This window comes from Girardinichthys multiradiatus, chromosome 22 (genome assembly GCF_021462225.1).
Source record: "Girardinichthys multiradiatus isolate DD_20200921_A chromosome 22, DD_fGirMul_XY1, whole genome shotgun sequence".
Lineage (NCBI taxonomy): Eukaryota > Metazoa > Chordata > Actinopteri > Cyprinodontiformes > Goodeidae > Girardinichthys > Girardinichthys multiradiatus.
Window position 1 is genome coordinate 9871948 of NC_061814.1, and position 19141 is coordinate 9891088.

General features: G+C 40.4%; 1 protein-coding gene and 1 long non-coding RNA gene across 4 annotated transcripts in view; one reads left to right on the plus strand and one right to left on the minus strand.

Annotated features, from left to right (window-relative positions):
* itsn1 (intersectin 1 (SH3 domain protein)) overlaps window positions 1-19036 on the plus strand; it is a 60203-nt gene extending 41167 nt beyond the window's left edge. The window contains exons 33-47 of the mRNA XM_047351192.1: window positions 7066-7187; window positions 8892-8998; window positions 9191-9292; window positions 9375-9456; window positions 9647-9745; window positions 9847-9930; window positions 10024-10107; window positions 10696-10827; window positions 11141-11221; window positions 11381-11502; window positions 11698-11780; window positions 11858-11941; window positions 12130-12194; window positions 16559-16667; window positions 16791-19036. Coding sequence (XP_047207148.1) covers window positions 7066-7187; window positions 8892-8998; window positions 9191-9292; window positions 9375-9456; window positions 9647-9745; window positions 9847-9930; window positions 10024-10107; window positions 10696-10827; window positions 11141-11221; window positions 11381-11502; window positions 11698-11780; window positions 11858-11941; window positions 12130-12194; window positions 16559-16667; window positions 16791-16939 — 1505 coding nt within the window. The 3' untranslated portion in view covers window positions 16940-19036. The remainder of the gene's footprint in view (window positions 1-7065; window positions 7188-8891; window positions 8999-9190; window positions 9293-9374; window positions 9457-9646; window positions 9746-9846; window positions 9931-10023; window positions 10108-10695; window positions 10828-11140; window positions 11222-11380; window positions 11503-11697; window positions 11781-11857; window positions 11942-12129; window positions 12195-16558; window positions 16668-16790) is intronic.
* On the minus strand, window positions 11792-16891 carry LOC124858882. Of its 3 annotated transcripts, XR_007035961.1 has the most exons (3): window positions 16761-16891; window positions 14369-14521; window positions 11792-11927 (listed from the first exon to the last, which is right to left on the minus strand). It is a non-coding gene; the product is annotated as an uncharacterized LOC124858882 (long non-coding RNA). The 3 variants fall into 3 exon arrangements; XR_007035963.1 differs by lacking the exon at window positions 14369-14521 and having other exon boundaries at window positions 11792-11944; XR_007035962.1 differs by lacking the exon at window positions 16761-16891 and having other exon boundaries at window positions 11792-11944; window positions 14369-14868.
* Window positions 19037-19141: the final 105 nt, after the last annotated feature.

Here is a 19141-nt window from a genome sequence, read left to right on the forward strand (position 1 = left end):
AGACATTGTTGTTGTTGTTTCTTGTTGTTGTTTTTTTGTTTAGTTGTTTTTGTTGATGTTGTTGTTGTCGTCCTCTCTCTAGGATCATATCATTACCCAGAACCCCCCTCTCCTCAAAGCCCTCAAAGAGACCCACTAGGCCACGCCCACTAGGCCACTCTACCAATGGGACAGCAGCAAGAGGTCACATGACCCGGACATGGCGCCTCTCCACCTGTAGAAGCCAAAGACAGGCAGACATACAGACAGACTGTAATGTTAAACAAACACGCCCTGAACTCTGTCTATGCATGGACTCGGACTTGGCCAAACTCTGTTTATGTTGGGCTGTGGCTCCAAACAGCACGGTTCACCAGGAGGGAGATCAGTAGTTCCCATTCCTACTCCTCCTCCTCTTCCTTTTTTGCTTTTCATCTCTTCCAGTTTCATCTATCTCTAGATGTTTCGATTAGGAATGAAGGGAGAAGAGGAGGTTAATCAAGAAGAACTATTGAGCTCCTCCCTTTAAGATTGGACTAGTGAACATCTTATTACTGGATCACGGAGACTGTATACACACAGAAACACACATGCACGCCCATAGCCACACACACAGCCTTGTGCCAGCAGGGTGAAGTGGATAGTGGGTCATTTTGTGGCTTTATGGGAGATTTAGTCATTAGCGTCACTCACTCAACTCATTTTATCCCTTTTTGGTTTTTGTTTTTTACCCCGCTGTCATTGCTTCAGTCACTTGTCAGTCAAAAGTGCTGGCTCCCCTCTCTCACTAACCCTCCCACAGTTTGACAGAAAGACCCACTATCTGCAGGAGGACAAGTCTCAGAGTTAAACTGTCTCCTCTCCTCAATGCCAAAGATTCCCTTCTCCTCTTGCCTCTTTCTTCTTTCCCCTCCCCACCCTGCTCAAAAGGAGAAGAGAAGTACTGAAGGCAGTCGAAGGCTAAAGGGATAGTTCAGAATTTTACTTGCAGTAGATAATTGTCTTGGCATCTTACCGTCAACAACTTTCATTTTTATAAACTTTAAAGCAGGTTAATGCAAACTCTATTTTAGGAGCCTTTGCTATGTTTACAGCACTGATTATCATTTATACAGGAAATGGAGACAGGAGGCAGTGTGTGAAATATGCTCACCTTAAGTATTTTCTGCAAGAGTAATTACCTAATATTCAATTCAATTCAAAAATACTTTATTAATCCCAAAGGGAAATTAAATGTTGTTATAGCTCATATTATGTAGGTTTCTTCAAAGAGTCGTTGTAGATGCTGATGGCTGTGAGCAGGAAGGATCTCCTGTAGCGCTCCGTCTTACAGCAGATCTGAAGAAGCCTCTGACTGAAGACACTCTGTTGTTGTAGGACAGACTCATGAAGAGGATGCTCAGGGTTCTCCATAATGTTCTTCATTTTATGAAGAATCCGTCTTTCCACAATAATAATAATATAAAAGTAAAGCAATGTAAAAAGATCAATAAAATAGTGTTTACTTTAACAACTATAATATTTTACATATTTTCACTGTTTCACTGTTATATCAGATAGGTACAGTTAGTGTTTCCTGCAGGTAGATCATTGGTGGCGCACTCCTTCCTACCTCCAATTTCTGTGTAAATAATGACTGGCTTTTGTGTAAGCAACCATCTAATACAAAAGCGACAAGTTTAAAGCTTCACCAAATAAATTTTGCATAAACCAATATGATGTTATGTGAGATTAGTGTTGTTTCTGGTCGGTTGAAATCCGCTTTAGTCTTGGCCCCTCTGGGAGTAGCTGTTAGCTTCCAATATCAGCTAATCTAGATTTATACTAAATAATAAATATTCATGAGAGTTCTATATTGCAGGTGAGATATTTAATGCTTATGACCTTTTAACAGAACCCGTCTTAAAAAATCCTGAACTATCCCTTTAAATCTCCTGCTGCAGCGCCGCTGTGATCTGTGTCCCATTTGGGAAAGGTGAGGCAGAGAAGGGGGCGAGTGGCTGGAGTGGAGCTCAGCTCAATGCTGAAGCTGCTCAGCAACCAAATTACACAAAACAAGCTGGTACACACAGATTTGAACACAGACAGACACCCAAACACAACAGCACAACATTCTGAATGTGTATTAACTTTAACTGATCCGTTTAATGTTTCGTTTTTCTTGTTTACACATTATTATTTTGTCTGTTGCTATGATGATAGGATGCATTTATGCAATAATGAGCTAGACCAAGATAATGGCACCATATTGTCACACATGGGTTTAGTACTAAACATGCAGGGGTGCAAAGATTGTGCAGAGGCTGCTTTCAGATGTCTGAATCATTCCAGTGAAAGAAGTCATCTGACTTGAGTATTGTCAACCTTGTTTGTCATTTTTAGTTTGAGGCTTAAGCTGGGTTCAGATCTGACAAATGATTCATATTGCACATAAGAATCCAGCTTGTTATTTCTAGGTTTTTGTTTGTAGGAGGAATAAACGAGGAATTATTCCGTCATCCGGTTAAACCAGATACCCTAACACATTGCTTCAGCTTCCGATTAAACACTCAGATAATATAACTTTTATTTATCCTGTTTCCCACTTGGTAAAAAAGGTGTTAACCCTGTTTCCTAACATGCCAAACTCCTTTTTCCTTTTTTCCTTACCAAACAGGTGCTATTTTATGCTTGGTAAGGCACCTTTTAAACTTTGAGCTCTGTATGCAGACTTGTTCTAGCCATGCACAATCATTTCACCCCTCTGAGATTTTAAAGAAGAGTGTTGTTTTACTAAAACATCAATGAGAAATGGGGGAAAAAAACTACTTTTTTGCTAACACTGGGTTGTTTCTCAAATTCCCCACAGTTAAAATCAGTAGAGATGCACCACTCAAAGATTTGTGGTCGATTGCCGATCTCTCTAAATCTCTGACCTGCCAATACCGATTGTAGAGTTTTCTGATTCAGCTCTATGAACTATATTTATCAGCCTTGAAAATATTTCTTTCTGCCCTTCACGCCATGAGCAATCATTATTTATGTAAGGAGCAGATGCGACGTCACACTGTGTAAGAGGGATTGCAGTGGCTGTAAAACAGGGTTTTACTTTGTTATAGTAAAAATGATTTATATTGCTCTTAGCACTTTTTATTAGTAATTAGCATAATTGGCATTCTCAGTTACTAACTGTAAACAGCAGGATCCATGTCTTAGAGGAAGTAAATCCTTACCTTAACTCTAAGATTTCCTGAGAAATTCAGCATCTTGGATGACAGACAGAGGTAGAGCCTTCAAAGAATGAAATGGAGCAAATTTGCTGTAATACCTTGAGCCTCCCTATTTTTTGCTGAAGTCAGCTTTGGGTCCTGAGTCAAACTGCGCTTTTTCGCACCTCAAACTGTTCGTATGAAACAACAAAAGTACAATAGGGTTGAAACAGTGAAATAATGAGAACCCAGTGAAGTCTGTCTCTCTGTTGTAGCAGCCTAAATGAACAGCTGCCATGTATATGTAGAAAATACAGTTTCCTTTTAAATGGCATCTTATCTATACCTCCGACTTCAATTTGAAACACTTCACAGATGCTGAACCTTACAGTCTTCTTTCATCATTCACAACCTCCAGACCGAAGACTGCTACTAGGGCAACCTGCTAGCATTTACGTTTGATAAATTCCCTAATTAGGAAAAAGAAATGGAGTTTTGAGTTTCCCACCGATTGATCAAGCTGGAAATCCGCCATTTCCATTCGCAGGCAGATTTTTTGGTGCTTCCAGCCTGATCATTTTCCCACCTCATTCCATGCTGAAAACGTCACGTTTTAGTGTCATTTTACTGAATCAAGTGATGCATTGAAACAGCACTGCCTCATTAATTTAAGGCAGGTTATTTACACTATTTCTTTGCATAGCAACAGACTAGTATTAGAGGGACTGCCATATTTTGTTTGTATTGGGGTTATTTGTTGTTGTTTATTCAAATGACAGTATTGTGATTTTTATGTTTACCCTCAGAAACACGAATGAAATGATTATTGAAATACGTTTTATACAAGAAGCAATAATCTAGCATTGTGAGCCTGTTTGAATCTCGTTAGTTCCTCATTGTGTCAGTATTGGAAGTAAAGCTCTCTGGTTGGTTGATGAATTAAGGTCTCAGCAAACTGGACTTGTTGTTTTGGGAGCTTCTTTTTTTTTTCTTTTTTAAACAACACATCCTGATTATAACCAGTTCGGTTACTGATGATCCAGGCTTGCCAGAGAGAGCTTATATGGTTAGATAGAAGAGCCAACTAGACCAGAGCCACGCCAGTACACACCAGTTTGGTTCAGGATATGCTGGCTAAAATGACCGTGTTCCACCATCCACAGTTACATTTGTCTCTGTTATCATTTCTCTAAACCATTCTGGGATTTAAAATGATGCAGGTCAAAGAGGTAAATGCTATCACTTTATATGCACAGTTCATTATTGGTAGAAGAAACTTTTATTGTGATTACATTGTGCTGGTTTTAACAAAACACTTCACTAAACTCTGAGTTAAAGCATGGCTCTGGTTTAGTTTGCTTAGTTGAAAATATAAATAAATAAATAAAATCTTTTTGATTTATAATCAATGTAATGAATGGTAAAGGTTGATCCCTCATGTGGATACATATAGCTAAACTGATGGTTGAATGAATGAATGAAAACAAAGCCAAATGTAACCAGAACAGTGGGAGTGAGTCATGAATAAATGAATGTTTGAGCGGGTGCGTGATTGAAAGTAATGTTTAAATGAGCAGTTTTTATGGAAACAAATAAATCGGATAGAAACACAGAAGACTTGAATGAGTGAACAAAGTGTACAGAATGATGGTGTTTATTGAATTGTTGAGTGAAGGTTTTGATGAAACAGTGAAGCCTACTGGTTCTGATGATTAAACTCTTGAAGATTGACTGCAGACAACTGGCCTTCCTATTCGCTTTATTACACACACACACGGCTGTTTTAAAAATGCTATATATCTCTTAATATAGCAACTTGGTGTGTAATAAATTGTAGAAATATAAAATATTATAAATATACTTGACATGTTGAGAACTGAATAATAAAATAAGTGAACGCATGATGAAATATCAGGATGCTGCCTGCTTGTAAAATGGGTTGCTTTTTAACCCAAACCATTACAAGAGAAGCTAAATACGTTATTTTGTTTTCATTTAATTTACAGTTGATCCCCAAATGATTCATACCCCAGCAGATTTAGATTTAAAGTTCAAGAAGTTTGTTTCTAATAGGAAATGAAACAGGAGTCTTAACAAAATATCTGATTCGGTTCAATCATACAGACAGGTCCAAAGTCAGCCACATATATTCCAATTTGATCTACGTTAACAAATAATGATGTCAGTTTCAGGTTATTATTCTTATTGGTAAAAACGTTTTCTAAGGAAACCCAGCAGATTGCTTTGAGTCACTGACTAGTATGAGTCCCTTGAGCATATATGCATGATTATAAAGATAATAGAAACATAATAAAACAATATAATTAGAGTATTAGTTTTTTTTTAAGAACAGCATCTCGGAAATTGTTTTTTACCCTACTTAGAAAGCAACTCGATAATGAAAAAAATTATTTGTTAGCATTATAGCAGATAAAACTAATTAAATCTAATTTCTGACCAGCTTTAAGCATATTTCCACTGTTATTTTGACAATTACCTTTGCTGATGAGTTCCAAGTCTTTGAGGTTGAAAGGCCTACTTGCCATCACCCTAATCTAACCTTTAACTCCATTCAGGACGTGTTGGGTGACTCTAAAACATTAGTATAACTCCCATTCAGACAGCTGGTAGAATTAAAAGATTACTTCAAATCTAAATCTGCCAGGCGTATGAATAATTTAACTGCAAAGAATGAATAGAAAAGGCGTTTCTGTGGCTGTGGAGGTAGTAGCATCTTCCTGTAGGAGATCAAACACCATTGGGAGGGCAGTAGCTTCTGTCTCATCTTTTCATGCCAAAACCACAGGAGGAGTCTCTTAAGAAGTCCTTATAACTCCTTGTTCAGCTATAATACTCGTCCACCAGTATATGTTCAGTCTCCATGGTAACCAGCTGTCAGCGGTGTTATACTGGGAGTCTCCACTCTGCTTCTTGTTATAAAGCAGACATTCACCCCAGATATTAGTGTTTAGATTTTACTGCAGACTGGGGCTGAACGCTATTAGGAAAGCAGGTGAATGGAGTAATAGTGATATGACTTGTGATAAGTGTTGGATTACTAGCAAACATTGGCCCCAGATAATAGGTGGTCCATTCATACTTCCTCTTAATCTTTTTAACATTTCATACAGCATTAACCAGCTACTGTCAGAAAATATATTACAGGCAGAGTGAGACTGGAATCCATGGTTCTTAAATAATTAGCTAACATTTATTGCACTCCAGGAAGTTCTTCGTGATATACATTTTGCGTTCAGCAATATTGGGATTAGAAGAAAACTTGCAATATATTGTGCAGCCCTACTGCAAGACCAACCACTTTGGACAAAGCGATGTTAGCTTCCAGCACCACTAGTTTGTCCAGCTGGATTCAGATGTGGAGATGGACAAAAACAAAAACACAGCAGTCTTACTTGTGGGTCTCGATGCTGCATCTGTACTTGCAGTTTTGTTTTTTAACTCATCCTGTTGTCCATGGAGGGTAATTTAATGGTGGAAAGCCTAAGGTGGTAGAGGCTGTTCTCACCTATAAACTCTACTGCCCAGCCTCATTTTGCGTGGCCACGCCTCAGCATTCTGCCATGTATTTCCTCTACCACAATAAGTCATCCACCATCCTCCATGCATCAATGAAGGCCATCCTTATATTTAATAAAAAATACTCCATTGTAGTGTATTGTGCAAAAACCAGAGCTTTGCATTGACAGTTTCAGCTCAGACTAAAACTTAATCAAAACTGACATTTGAGTGAAACTCCTCCAATGTCCATGTTGGTCTCAGGTATGTATGGTTTAAAATGGCTCTTTTTTGGTATGGTGTCTGCTGTATGTAGCTCTGCTCCTGCTGAGTAAAGCTAGGGTGACAGCAGATGTGTTTTTCTGTCATATTTGAACTTCAGGGTGCGCCGACCTCCACCTGCTCGACATGCTGAGTCCGATGGAGAGGAAGAGGCAGGGCTACATCCACGAGCTGATCGTCACTGAGGAGAACTACGTCAACGACCTGCAGCTCGTCACAGAGGTAAACCCACAGGCTCAAGGTTTTATTTTCCTTTAGATAACCTTTACATAACCTTTAATGATGCTGGTTTTTTAAGTAAAGCTGCAAGCACACTTTATTATGTTTCTTGTACTGCTTTTGAGCAAATGAATACTTGAAAATATCATAAAGAGTTTGGGACATTTCTGTGATATTGTTTCCAGAGTGTATGCCATTCAACATATTTGGGCCAGAAATTGCTCAGAGTTCTACCTGCAACGCTGATGGCATTGTGTCGTATTTATGCGATAAACCAATAAGTAGTACATAATTATGAAATGAACAGAAAAACGGTGTGTGGATTTCCACATTTTTTAACAATAAAAATTTGGAAAGTGAAGCGTGCATTTGTAATCGGGTCCCCTAGGTTAGTTTGTAGGCGCACCTTTTGATGTAATCACACCTGAAAGTCTGGCCCCCCAGGGTGAAATACAATGTGCCCGCTATACCTTGGTCCCTCTGGGCTCCGACTACTGCGGTGAGCTGGTGCCTGTTTGGGGGTTCTGGGAGGGGTGTCCTCTACTTGGTGCTGGACGGTCTTGCTGCTGAGGGTTGGTGTGGGCCCTGGGCTGCGGGGGGGACTGGTTTCTAGACCTGGTCTGCGCAGCTGTGCTTCTGTGCTTGGCATATAACTGACCTGTGGTGATTCTTGATGTCTGGATGCCTGGGACTGCTGCTGCCTTCCATAACTAGGTCTACCTGCCCTTTGCTGCTCCTAGGGGCTGTGGATTGCAGGCCTTCTATCGTTCTCACCCCACTTACGAATGTACACTTCCAGGTGACAAACTCGCATTTACACAACCACCATAACACAAACACACTTATTTCTACACTTATACTCACCCACAAACACACACCCACGCACCAACACACGAATACTCAAATGGTTGAAGGTCATACAAACACAGGTCACTATGACATCGATGTGGCGTGCCTATTTTGATAATGTATGGAATGTGGAATTAATAAAGTTAATCATGAAATTTAGATCATTTTTGTTGAGCATATGACTGAATCCACACAAAAATGAAAAGATTGTTGTTCTGTTCGAAGGTGAAAATCCCGCCCCAAGCTTAAGACCTTTACAGCCTCTCTTTTGAAGAGACGTATTCCCACATCACTATGCTGCCACCACCATATTTGACATTAGGCTGTGATGGTGTGTTCAAGGTGATGCACAATGTTCATTTTTCACCATAGAGTTTTGTATGTAGGCTAAAAGAGATTAAATTACACACAGAGAGAATCTATTTGCTAATTAGGTGATTTCTGGAGGTGGATGTTTTAGATTTTATTTAAAAGAGTAAGATTTAAGAGGGTTGTATCATTTTCAGTCCACTTCACAATTTATGTAATGCGCATATAATTTCAATATAATACACTGATCTTGCAATGTGAAGTTAAAGAGGGAGTAATACCATTGCAAGGCACTGTAGCTTTACTGATCTGGGAGCAGCTTAGGAATCTGATGAGTGTCCAAAGTGGTTCAGGTGGTAGAAGAATGTCCGGGTTTCTATCCTGAACTTGTTACGCCTGTAAGCCTGGCCTGACAGTCGTCAAAGTTAATGGATGGATGTTGATGTTCAAACATTTACTATAAATTTATGTCAAATGCCATAAAACAGCAGACTGTATGGAGTAATACTGTATAATATGAATTATACTATGACTGCTCTGTTTATGTAGATCTTCCACAAGCCTCTGCTGGAGTGTGAGCTGCTGACAGAGAAGGAAGTGGCCATGATCTTTGTGAACTGGAAAGAGCTCATCATGTGCAACATCAAACTCCTCAAGTAAGGAAGAGTGTTCAGTCCCAAACAACCACATGATCTGTTTTTTTTCTAAATGACACTAGTGTCACTGAGGTCACACTCTGGCATTGCACACTAATCTATATATTATTCAGGGTTTAGATGTAAGACATTAACAAACATGCAGTTGTTCTCATAATTTTATGGATGCATTGACCCAACGTTTTCTTGCAGGGCTCTTAGGGTGAGGAAGAAGATGTCAGGCGATCGGATGCCTGTGAAGATGATCGGAGACATCCTGACCAACCAGCTGCCTCACATGCAGCCGTATATCAGGTTAGGATCAATTTCTGGCTGTAAAAAGTTTTGTCTTGTCTTGAAGTGAAGCAGCCATCTTTTTTTGTGTTTGTGTTCACAGGTTCTGTTCATGTCAGCTGAATGGGGCCACGCTGATTCAACAGAAAACGGATGACAACCCTGAGATCAAAGACTTCCTCAAGGTTAAACCTCTAAATCTGTTCATCAGCATGCTGTGGTGAAGACTTCTGATTGCTGTTAAATGAAAGCATGCTTTACCTCTTACAAAAACATTAAATAGCTTGAAAAGTATCCAAAACAACAATAAGAACCTAGTGTGAAAGAAAAACTACATAAAAGACAGTGAATTTTGATGTTTTATGTTTCCTTCAGAGGTTAGCCATGGATCCCAGGTGCAAGGGAATGCCTCTGTCCAGTTTTCTCCTCAAGCCAATGCAGAGAGTGACACGCTACCCTCTCATCATCAAAAATGTTTGAATCATATGAGCACATTATATTCTCATTAAGATTCAGGAGTTGTGAGACCTTTTTTCTTCCGCCCTTTAATCCGTGTGTGAATTTGTTGACTACAGATCCTAGAAAACACTCCAGAGTCTCATCCAGACCACAGTCATCTGAAAGCTGCCCTGGAGAAAGCAGAGGAGCTGTGCTCACAGGTGAAAAATGCAAACATGTTGCATTTAAATGTTGATAGGAAATTACCTGGATGTGCAGGGTGTGTTCAATGTGTGTTTTTTCTGTGTTTTCAGGTGAATGAAGGTGTCAGAGAGAAGGAGAACTCTGATCGGCTGGAGTGGATTCAGGCTCACGTTCAGTGTGAGGGGCTCTCAGAGGTACAGTCTCAGCAGCAACCCCTTTATTAGATAAATGAGTGAGGTAGTGAGGTACTCATGGCTTTTTTACACACATTACAGAGAGAAAGAGGTGCTACATTAAAAGAAAAGATTTATATTAAAAGAATTACACCAGATGTTAGTCAGCCACAACATACTATACTAATCTAAAAGAGGGGGAGTATGTAGATAGTCTGTATAAAACTGGTTTGAGAAAAGAGCCTTGAGGAACCCCTCATCTGATCTTTGTTTGATTAATGTTTGCTAAATGACAATGAAAGTATTCCCAGTCTATCAAGTAAGATATGAACCAACAAACCATGCACTTTTCCCATTCAGTCAATTACATCATTATTTCCACTATGTCAGAGGCAGCGTTGACATCCATTAGTATCCATTCGGTTTTTAATGTAACCATCTTTAAGTGGAATGCCTTGTACAACTTTTTATAGTGTTTTCTCAGTGCTGTGATGTGATAGAAAACTGGAATGAAAAAAACCAAAAACTAGAAAAAAAACTTTGAAACGTGTATGATCACTTAATTTGTTTATTGAAAAGGGGTAAAAGTAATCTTTCTGTTTGTTTTAGCAACTGGTGTTTAATTCAGTCACCAACTGTCTGGGTCCCAGGAAGTTCCTGCACAGCGGGAAGCTGTTCAAAGCCAAGAGCAGCAAAGAGCTGTACGGCTTCCTATTTAATGACTTCCTGCTGCTGACACAGGTGATTCTTTGGGAAATATCCTGTCTTTCAGATTAATTGTATTATCAATCTACATTTTTAGAAAAGGGACCATTCAAAATAAGTTTCTACATTGCTAGTGCTATTGAGGGTTAAGCTGTAGATGGTGCCATTTCACAAAAAATGTACATTTCAAAGTGAAGTTTTTACATGTTCTTTATTTTTCATGTGTTTTTCACTGATGCTGGCAGCTGGCTAAAAACGTTAGCTGCAACTCCTCTTTTGTTGTAGAATATTTTTGGGATTCATCACTCACTTTGAAGCTAATTTTATTAGACTGCCCTTCTTCAAACAGGTGACCAAACCTCTGGGCTCGTCCGGGTCGGACAAAGTCTTCTCCTCCAAAACACACCTGCAGTACCGCATGTACAAGACGGTGAGATGACCCGCAAACACCCATGTGCTCTCATGAAAGTGAAAGTAAAGATGTTATCCTTTTTCCTGTTACTGAAATGCATTTTCCACTCATCCAACAGAATTTATTTTTGAATAGATAAGGTCAGATTTTTCAACTGAGGCTTCTTGTTTCTTTCAGCCAATCTTTCTGAACGAAGTGTTAGTGAAGCTACCCACGGATCCATCGGGAGACGAACCTCTTTTCCACATCTCGCACATAGACAGAGTTTACACCCTCAGAGCCGAAAGCATCAATGAAAGGTAACAGAAAGCAGCCACAGAGGGTCTGAACTATTTTTATCAATTGATCATCAGCAGAGCTCTGTTGATTGATCCAACTTTATTCCTTAAATTCAGTGACAGGCTGAATTTTTGAGCAGCCCTAAGTAAAAAGCTGTTCGGTTTTTCTTTAATTAAAATAATCATACTTTTGCTTCTGTGTTCATCTCCTTGCAGGACTGCATGGGTTCAAAAAATTAAGGCAGCTTCGGAGCTCTTCATAGAGACAGAAAAGAAGAAGAGGGAGAAGGCGTATTTAGGTACCATCAGCTCATTTGTGATGAATTTCATGATTTTATTAAACACCAGAAGCTGATTTCTCTGCTCCTCATTGCAGTCCGTTCTCAGAGGGCGACGGGGATCGGCAGACTGATGGTCAACATCGTGGAGGGGATCGAGCTCAAACCCTGTCGCACCCATGGTACTTAAATTATCCAAATATTTACATTTAGGCAATTATTAAAGGTTGATCTTTAAACTGTTAAATTATCAATTTATCTATGAAAAACATCTCAATTTAATCTAATAATTTAATCAAACAAATAGTAACAGTAACTAACTGATTTCAGGCACAATAATCAGCATCAATAACTTTATCTGTGTTTCAAGGAAAAAGCAATCCTTACTGTGAAGTCACCATGGGTTCTCAGTGCCATATCACAAAAACAGTACAGGTAGGATAACAATTACAATATTTATGGCTTTGAAAATATTACATGATTAAAACTTGCTTTATGAATATTCTTGCATTAACTGATTTGGAGCAAAAATAAACACTCTGGAATGTTTGAAGTAGCTTTAAAGAAAGTGTTTCTACAACGTTATCAAAACTGTTCATATCCACATTTTTTACAATGTCAAACATTAGTGTTTTGTATTCCTATGGGGTAAGTACAAATTATGCTTTTTTTATTGTTTTTTAACAAATAGAAGTGTGACATATTATATGTTTAAACTATTTTAACTCTGATACCCCTAAATGAAACCTCAAGCAAAAACAATAATACAGGGTTTCATAGTTTCTTAATCGTGGCTGCATTTGTACTGAGTCCCTCTTTGTCAGTACTACAGGTCCTTCTCAAAAAATTAGCATATTGTGATAAAGTTCATTATTTTCCATAATGTCATGATGAAAATTTAACATTCATATATTTTAGATTCATTGCACACTAACTGAAATATTTCAGGTCTTTTATTGTCTTAATACGGATGATTTTGGCATACAGCTCATGAAAACCCAAAATTACTATCTCACAAAATTAGCATATCATTAAAAGGGTCTCTAAACGAGCTATGAACCTCATCATCTGAATCAACGGGTTAACTCTAAACACCTGCAAAAGATTCCTGAGGCCTTTAAAACTCCCAGCCTGGTTCATCACTCAAAACCCCAATCATGGGTAAGACTGCCGACCTGACTGCTGTCCAGAAGGACACTATTGACACCCTCAAGCAAGAAGGTAAGACACAGAAAGAAATTTCTGAACGAATAGGCTGTTCCCAGAGTGCTGTATCAAGGTACCTCAGTGGGAAGTCTGTGGGAAGGAAAAAGTGTGGCAGAAAACGCTGCACAACGAGAAGAGGTGACCGGACCCTGAGGAAGATTGTGGAGAAGGACCGATTCCAGACCTTGGGGGACCTGCGGAAGCAGTGGACTGAGTCTGGAGTAGAAACATCCAGAGCCACCGTGCACAGGCATGTGCAGGAAATGGGCTACAGGTGCCGCATTCCCCAGGTCAAGCCACTTTTGAACCAGAAACAGCGGCAGAAGCGCCTGACCTGGGCTACAGAGAAGCAGCACTGGACTGTTGCTCAGTGGTCCAAAGTACTTTTTTCGGATGAAAGCAAATTCTGCATGTCATTCGGAAATCAAGGTGCCAGAGTCTGGAGGAAGACTGGGGAGAAGGAAATGCCAAAATGCCAGAAGTCCAGTGTCAAGTACCCACAGTCAGTGATGGTCTGGGGTGCCGTGTCAGCTGCTGGTGTTGGTCCACTGTGTTTTATCAAGGGTAGGGTCAATGCAGCTAGCTATCAGGAGATTTTGGAGCACTTCATGCTTCCATCTGCTGAAAAGCTTTATGGAGATGAAGATTTCATTTTTCAGCACGACCTGGCACCTGCTCACAGTGCCAAAACCACTGGTAAATGGTTTACTGACCATGGTATCACTGTGCTCAATTGGCCTGCCAACTCTCCTGACCTGAACCCCATAGAGAATCTGTGGGATATTGTGAAGAGAACGTTGAGAGACTCAAGACCCAACACTCTGGATGAGCTAAAGGCCGCTATCGAAGCATCCTGGGCCTCCATAAGACCTCAGCAGTGCCACAGGCTGATTGCCTCCATGCCACGCCGCATTGAAGCAGTCATTTCTGCAAAAGGATTCCCGACCAAGTATTGAGTGCATAACTGTACATGATTATTTGAAGGTTGACGTTTTTTGTATTAAAAACACTTTTCTTTTATTGGTCGGATGAAATATGCTAATTCTGTGAGATAGGAATTTTGGGTTTTCATGAGCTGTATGCCAAAATCATCTGTATTAAGACAATAAAAGACCTGAAATATTTCAGTTAGTGTGCAATGAATCTAAAATATATGAATATTAAATTTTCATCATTACATTATGGAAAATAATGAACTTTATCACAATATGCTAATTTTTTTAGAAGGACCTGTATATAAAACCACCTTTAGTGGGTGTTACAGATGCAGGTCGTCTGGTCTGTGAAAATCAGTTCAAGCGCGGTCAGACTGGCTGGAGAATGGCCATGAATATCATTTTTAAGACATGGAACATGTTCTCAATGGCTTTAGATCTAGACTTTGAGTGGGCTGTTGATCTAACCTTCTCTGTTGTAGCTCATGCTTTATATTTTGGGTTGTTGTCCTGCTGGTAGGTGAACCTCCACCCCAGTCTCAAGGCTTCTGCAGAGTCCTAGAGGTTCTCTTTCAGGATTGCTCTTTATTCAGCCCCATCCATCTTCCCAGGTTCAGTTTCCTTGGTGAAGGAAAGCATTCCCACAGCATGATGCAGCCACTTACAGTACATGTTTTACCATTGAGATTATGTGTTCAGGGTTATCTGCTGTGTGGTTCCTATGTGATCAGGAATCTTCTTTAACATAACACCTGTTTCCCCCTCATGACTTGTGCTCTGTCACATAAAAAAACTAAGAAAAGAAACTAAAACAGTCATTAGAGGATGAATTGTAGAAGTATGTCTGTTAAAATTGTAAGTGCGCTGATCAGCTGTCTCCAGTCTTCACAGACATTTTTAACACCTCACTGGAGACATGTCATGTGCCAGCCTGCTTCAAGTCCTCCACCATCGTCCCTGTTCCCAAGAAGCCAAGGACCACAGGGCTTAATGACTTCAGACCCGTCACCCTGACCTCTGTGGTGATGAAGTCCTTTGAGCGCCTTGTGCTCTCACACCTAAAAGACATCACCGACCCCCTCCTGGACCCCCTGCAGTTTGCCTACAGAGCCAACAGGTCTGGAGATGATGCAGTCAACCTAGCCCTTCACTTCATCCCCCGGCACCTGGACTCCACAGGAACCTACGCCAGGATCCTGTTTGTGGATTTCAGCTCTGCCTTCAACACCATCGTCCCAGTTCTGCTACAGGAGAAGCTCTCCCAGCTGAGTGTGCCCGACTCCACCTGCAGTTGGATCACTGACTTCCTGTCTGACAGGAAGCAGCGCGTGAGGCTGGGGAAGCACGTCTCTGACTCCCTGACCATCAGCACCGGTTCCCCCCAAGGCTGTGTTCTCTCTCCTCTGCTCTTCTCCCTGTACACCAACAGCTGCACCTCCAGTCACCAGTCTGTCAAGCCAAGACAGTAGAGATGGTTGTGGACTTCAGGCAGAACCCAGCCCCACCTGCCCCCATCACCCTCTGTGACTCCACAATTGACACTGTGGAATCTTTCCGCTTCCTGGGAACCATCATCTCCCAGGATCTCAAGTGGGAGCCAAACATCAGCTCCCTCATCAAGAAAGCCCAGCAGAGGATGTTCTTCCTGCGGCAGCTGAAGAAATTCAACCTGCCAAAGACTCTGATGGTGCACTTCTACACAGCCATCATTGAGTCCATCCTCACCACCTCCATCACCATCTGGTATGCCGCTGCTACAGCCAAGGATAAGGGCAGGCTGCAGCGTGTCATTCGGTCTGCTGAGAAGGTGATTGGCTGCAGTCTACTGTCGCTCCAGGAACTGTACACCTCCAGGACCCTGAAGCGGGCAGGGAAGATTCTGGCTGATCCCTCCCACCCTGGTCACAGACTCTTTGAAACTCTCCCCTCTGGCAGGAGGCTGCGGTCCATCCGGACCAAAACCTCACGCCACAAGAACAGTTTTTTCCCATCTGCCACCAGCCTGGTTAACAAAGCCCGGAAACCACCCTGACACTCTCCCTTTCCCCCACACCCCCCCTGTTTTTGCTGACAGGACACCTGTAACCTGTAACTCTATGTGTTACATTAACGCTCAGCATGGACTCCTGCTTTACTTGCACTGCCATACTTGCACACTGATCACCTGCACTGTTGTATTGCTCTTGCATCTTATACTGCTCTATATTTACTCTCATTCACTTAAAACTGTGCACATATATTTATATTATATTGTAGATATGTTTATACTGTTTAATTTGTATTGTATTGCACCGCCTACGCCAAAACAAATTCCTTGTATGTCCAAAAACGTACTTGGCAATAAAGCTTTTCTGATTCTGATTCTGATAAGAAATCATTTACTTTGAATTACTAATAAATTAATTTAATTTGTTCAGTGTGTGCCACTTTGGTAGTGTCATAAATTAGCCATATAACTTTTTAAACTCACAATATAATATTTCACCCTCAATGAGGTTAATCTTTAATTCAGCTTTATAATAATTAAGATTCTCGATATTCAAAGCAATCCACTGTTTATTTTTCCTGTTGGGATAAACCTACATGGGTTTTACAGAATGTGAATTCAAAGGCAAATAAATCTGTGTCAATCAAGCATTTGCTTTTTTTTGTTTGCAGGACACTTTGAATCCCAAGTGGAATTCCAATTGTCAGTTTTTTATTAAGGACCTTGAACAGGACGTCCTTTGTATCACTGTGTTTGAACGAGACCAGTTCTCACCTGACGGTCTGTAATGCTTTCAAACCTTTTAAAACATCCAATGTTTTTAGTAATGCTGTATTATTTGTCCCTGGGAAAACATAAATGCTCCTGATTTACCATTTTGTCTCCCCCGTCGTGTCTCTGCAGACTTCCTCGGCAGGACTGAGATCCGATTGGCAGAGATAAAGAAGGACCAGGGCTCCAAAGGACCAATCACGAAGAGGCTGCTGCTTCACGAGGTTCCTACAGGGGAGATCGTCGTTAGACTAGACCTTCAGCTCTTTGAAGAACCATGAAACGTGCGCAGGGTTCAACCAGATGGAACTGGCCTGAGGATGAACTCTCAGAAATGAACAGGGATCTGCATCTGGGCTGGAATAGACTGGACCAGAAGCCTGGAATGGGCTGGGGTTACTCATTATGTGGTCTGGCTATTTAGGGAGATTAATGTGATTCATTTGTAAGAAGACCCCAAGAAAGGTCAGTAACTACATATAAAAACTAAATATTGTCATCTCTAACAACAACTTTAAATGTTTTATCACAATTTTACTGAATTTTATTTGCCATTTTATTCCATAATTTGGAGGAAATGGGCTTATTTTGGGTCCATTGGAGTACATTTTCTAAAAATAGGTACATATTATGGATTAAAATAGGTTTATCTTTAACATTTAGGGTACAGGAGTATCATTACATTCATTGCAAATATTTAAAAGAAATATAGACATGTAGCTTTAACAACAGCACCCAGAGTGGATTACATGTTCTCTGCAAAAAGGGAATGCTGTGCTAACAAAAACAGGCCTGAGCTGCACCAAAATCTAATTGTAGCTTAGCTTAGAGTACCTAATGCCAGCAAATAATGAAAATCCTAGGCCTGTTTCTGGTCCAGTTAATCCCAGTATGCTCATGACCCACACTACGGTGGGGTCCAGTTTATATTCGGTCCAGCTTTGGACATCAGACGGGTTGTTACTGTTTCCACGTCTTCTGCTTTATCCTGACAGTCTTACAGAAATTCCAGAGACAATCCCTCCTTTTTTGTGTCCAACCAAGCATTAACCGCTGTCTGTGTGTGACTGAAAGTATGCAAGACTGATGCGAATGACTAAAAGAGTTTCAAGTTGGGTAGGTGGTATTTAAAGGCACTATTTGGTTTACATTTATCTTATTTTTTTTAATTAGTCCAACCAGCTTCTCAGACGCTTATGATGGATTTTTCAAGCTTTCAGCTCTGAGCTATTGAACATAAAGGGATCTTGACATTTTGGTTTTAACATTAACTGAACACTTGTGTATAGGTATATTGAAAACCATGCTAATAAGCCGAAAAAACAGATTTTAACCAAGTATATGATAAGTGTTCAGTGTATATGACCGACTACAGACATGTCAAGGTGTCTCTCATATGCATCAGATGTAATAATGAGGCTGAAGTAACAGTCAATGCAGTGAACAGGTACAAAAGCTAATTTCAATCAAGGTACTGTGAGCAAGAATGTCTTAACTTTTATTTTTCTGTCGCACATCTCAACTCTGACATGTTGCTGCTGTGTTATGCTGTCACGGTTGTCACTACTATGCAGGGAGAGGATAAAGAAAAGAACAAATCAAGGGGCCATGTGATTCAGTGCTTTTCAGAGAAGCTCCATGAAATGTATTTCAAGTTCCACTCTTTAAGGTTGAAGAAGCTCAGTGCAGAAATCATTTTAATGTAAGTCAGCACTTCCAGCACTTTGAAAACAGACACTGTTCCTGATTATTCAGCAGAAAACAATCCAAGTTGATGATGTCACTTAGCAGCCGTTTTAAGTAGTCAGAGTCGGAAAGTTTCCCTGGAAGATAAAATATTCAGTGTCAAATATGTTTCACCTCAACATCTTTACCTCTACTAATCCTCTACTAATATCTCCATAAAAGATGAAGTTCTGTTACCCATTGCTCAGAACCATCAGTGGTTACCCTTGAAATGTTTTGAAAGACCTAGCAGCCTTGAACATATGTAACTCATGAAGGAATACATTGTGTATTTATTAGGGACTGTTTTAAACCAATCCAGACTTAAGCAGCAAGACAGTGTAAAGTGTATAAGTAAATTAATGAACAAGGTAAAATATAAACCATATAGCTTTTACTGCTGTAATTAAAAAGGTACTTTTAACTACATGCAACTATAAAAGCAGTTTAAAGCTGTTCATTTTTTGGACCACGTTATTTCTGTATGCATCCATCCATTTTCTATACGCGCTTTTTCCAGTATGGGGTCGTGGGGTAGCTGGTGCCTATCCAGCAGTCTACGGGCGAGAGGTGGGGTGCACCCTGGACAGGTTGCCAGTCCATCGCAGGGCAACACAGAAACACACAACCTGTGTTTAGAGAGACCAATTAACCTAACAGTCATGTTTTTGTCATGTGGAAAGAAGCCGGAGTACCCGGAGAGACCCCGGGATGCAGAAAGACCCCTGGCTGGGAATCAGCAACAGTCTCTTAAGGGA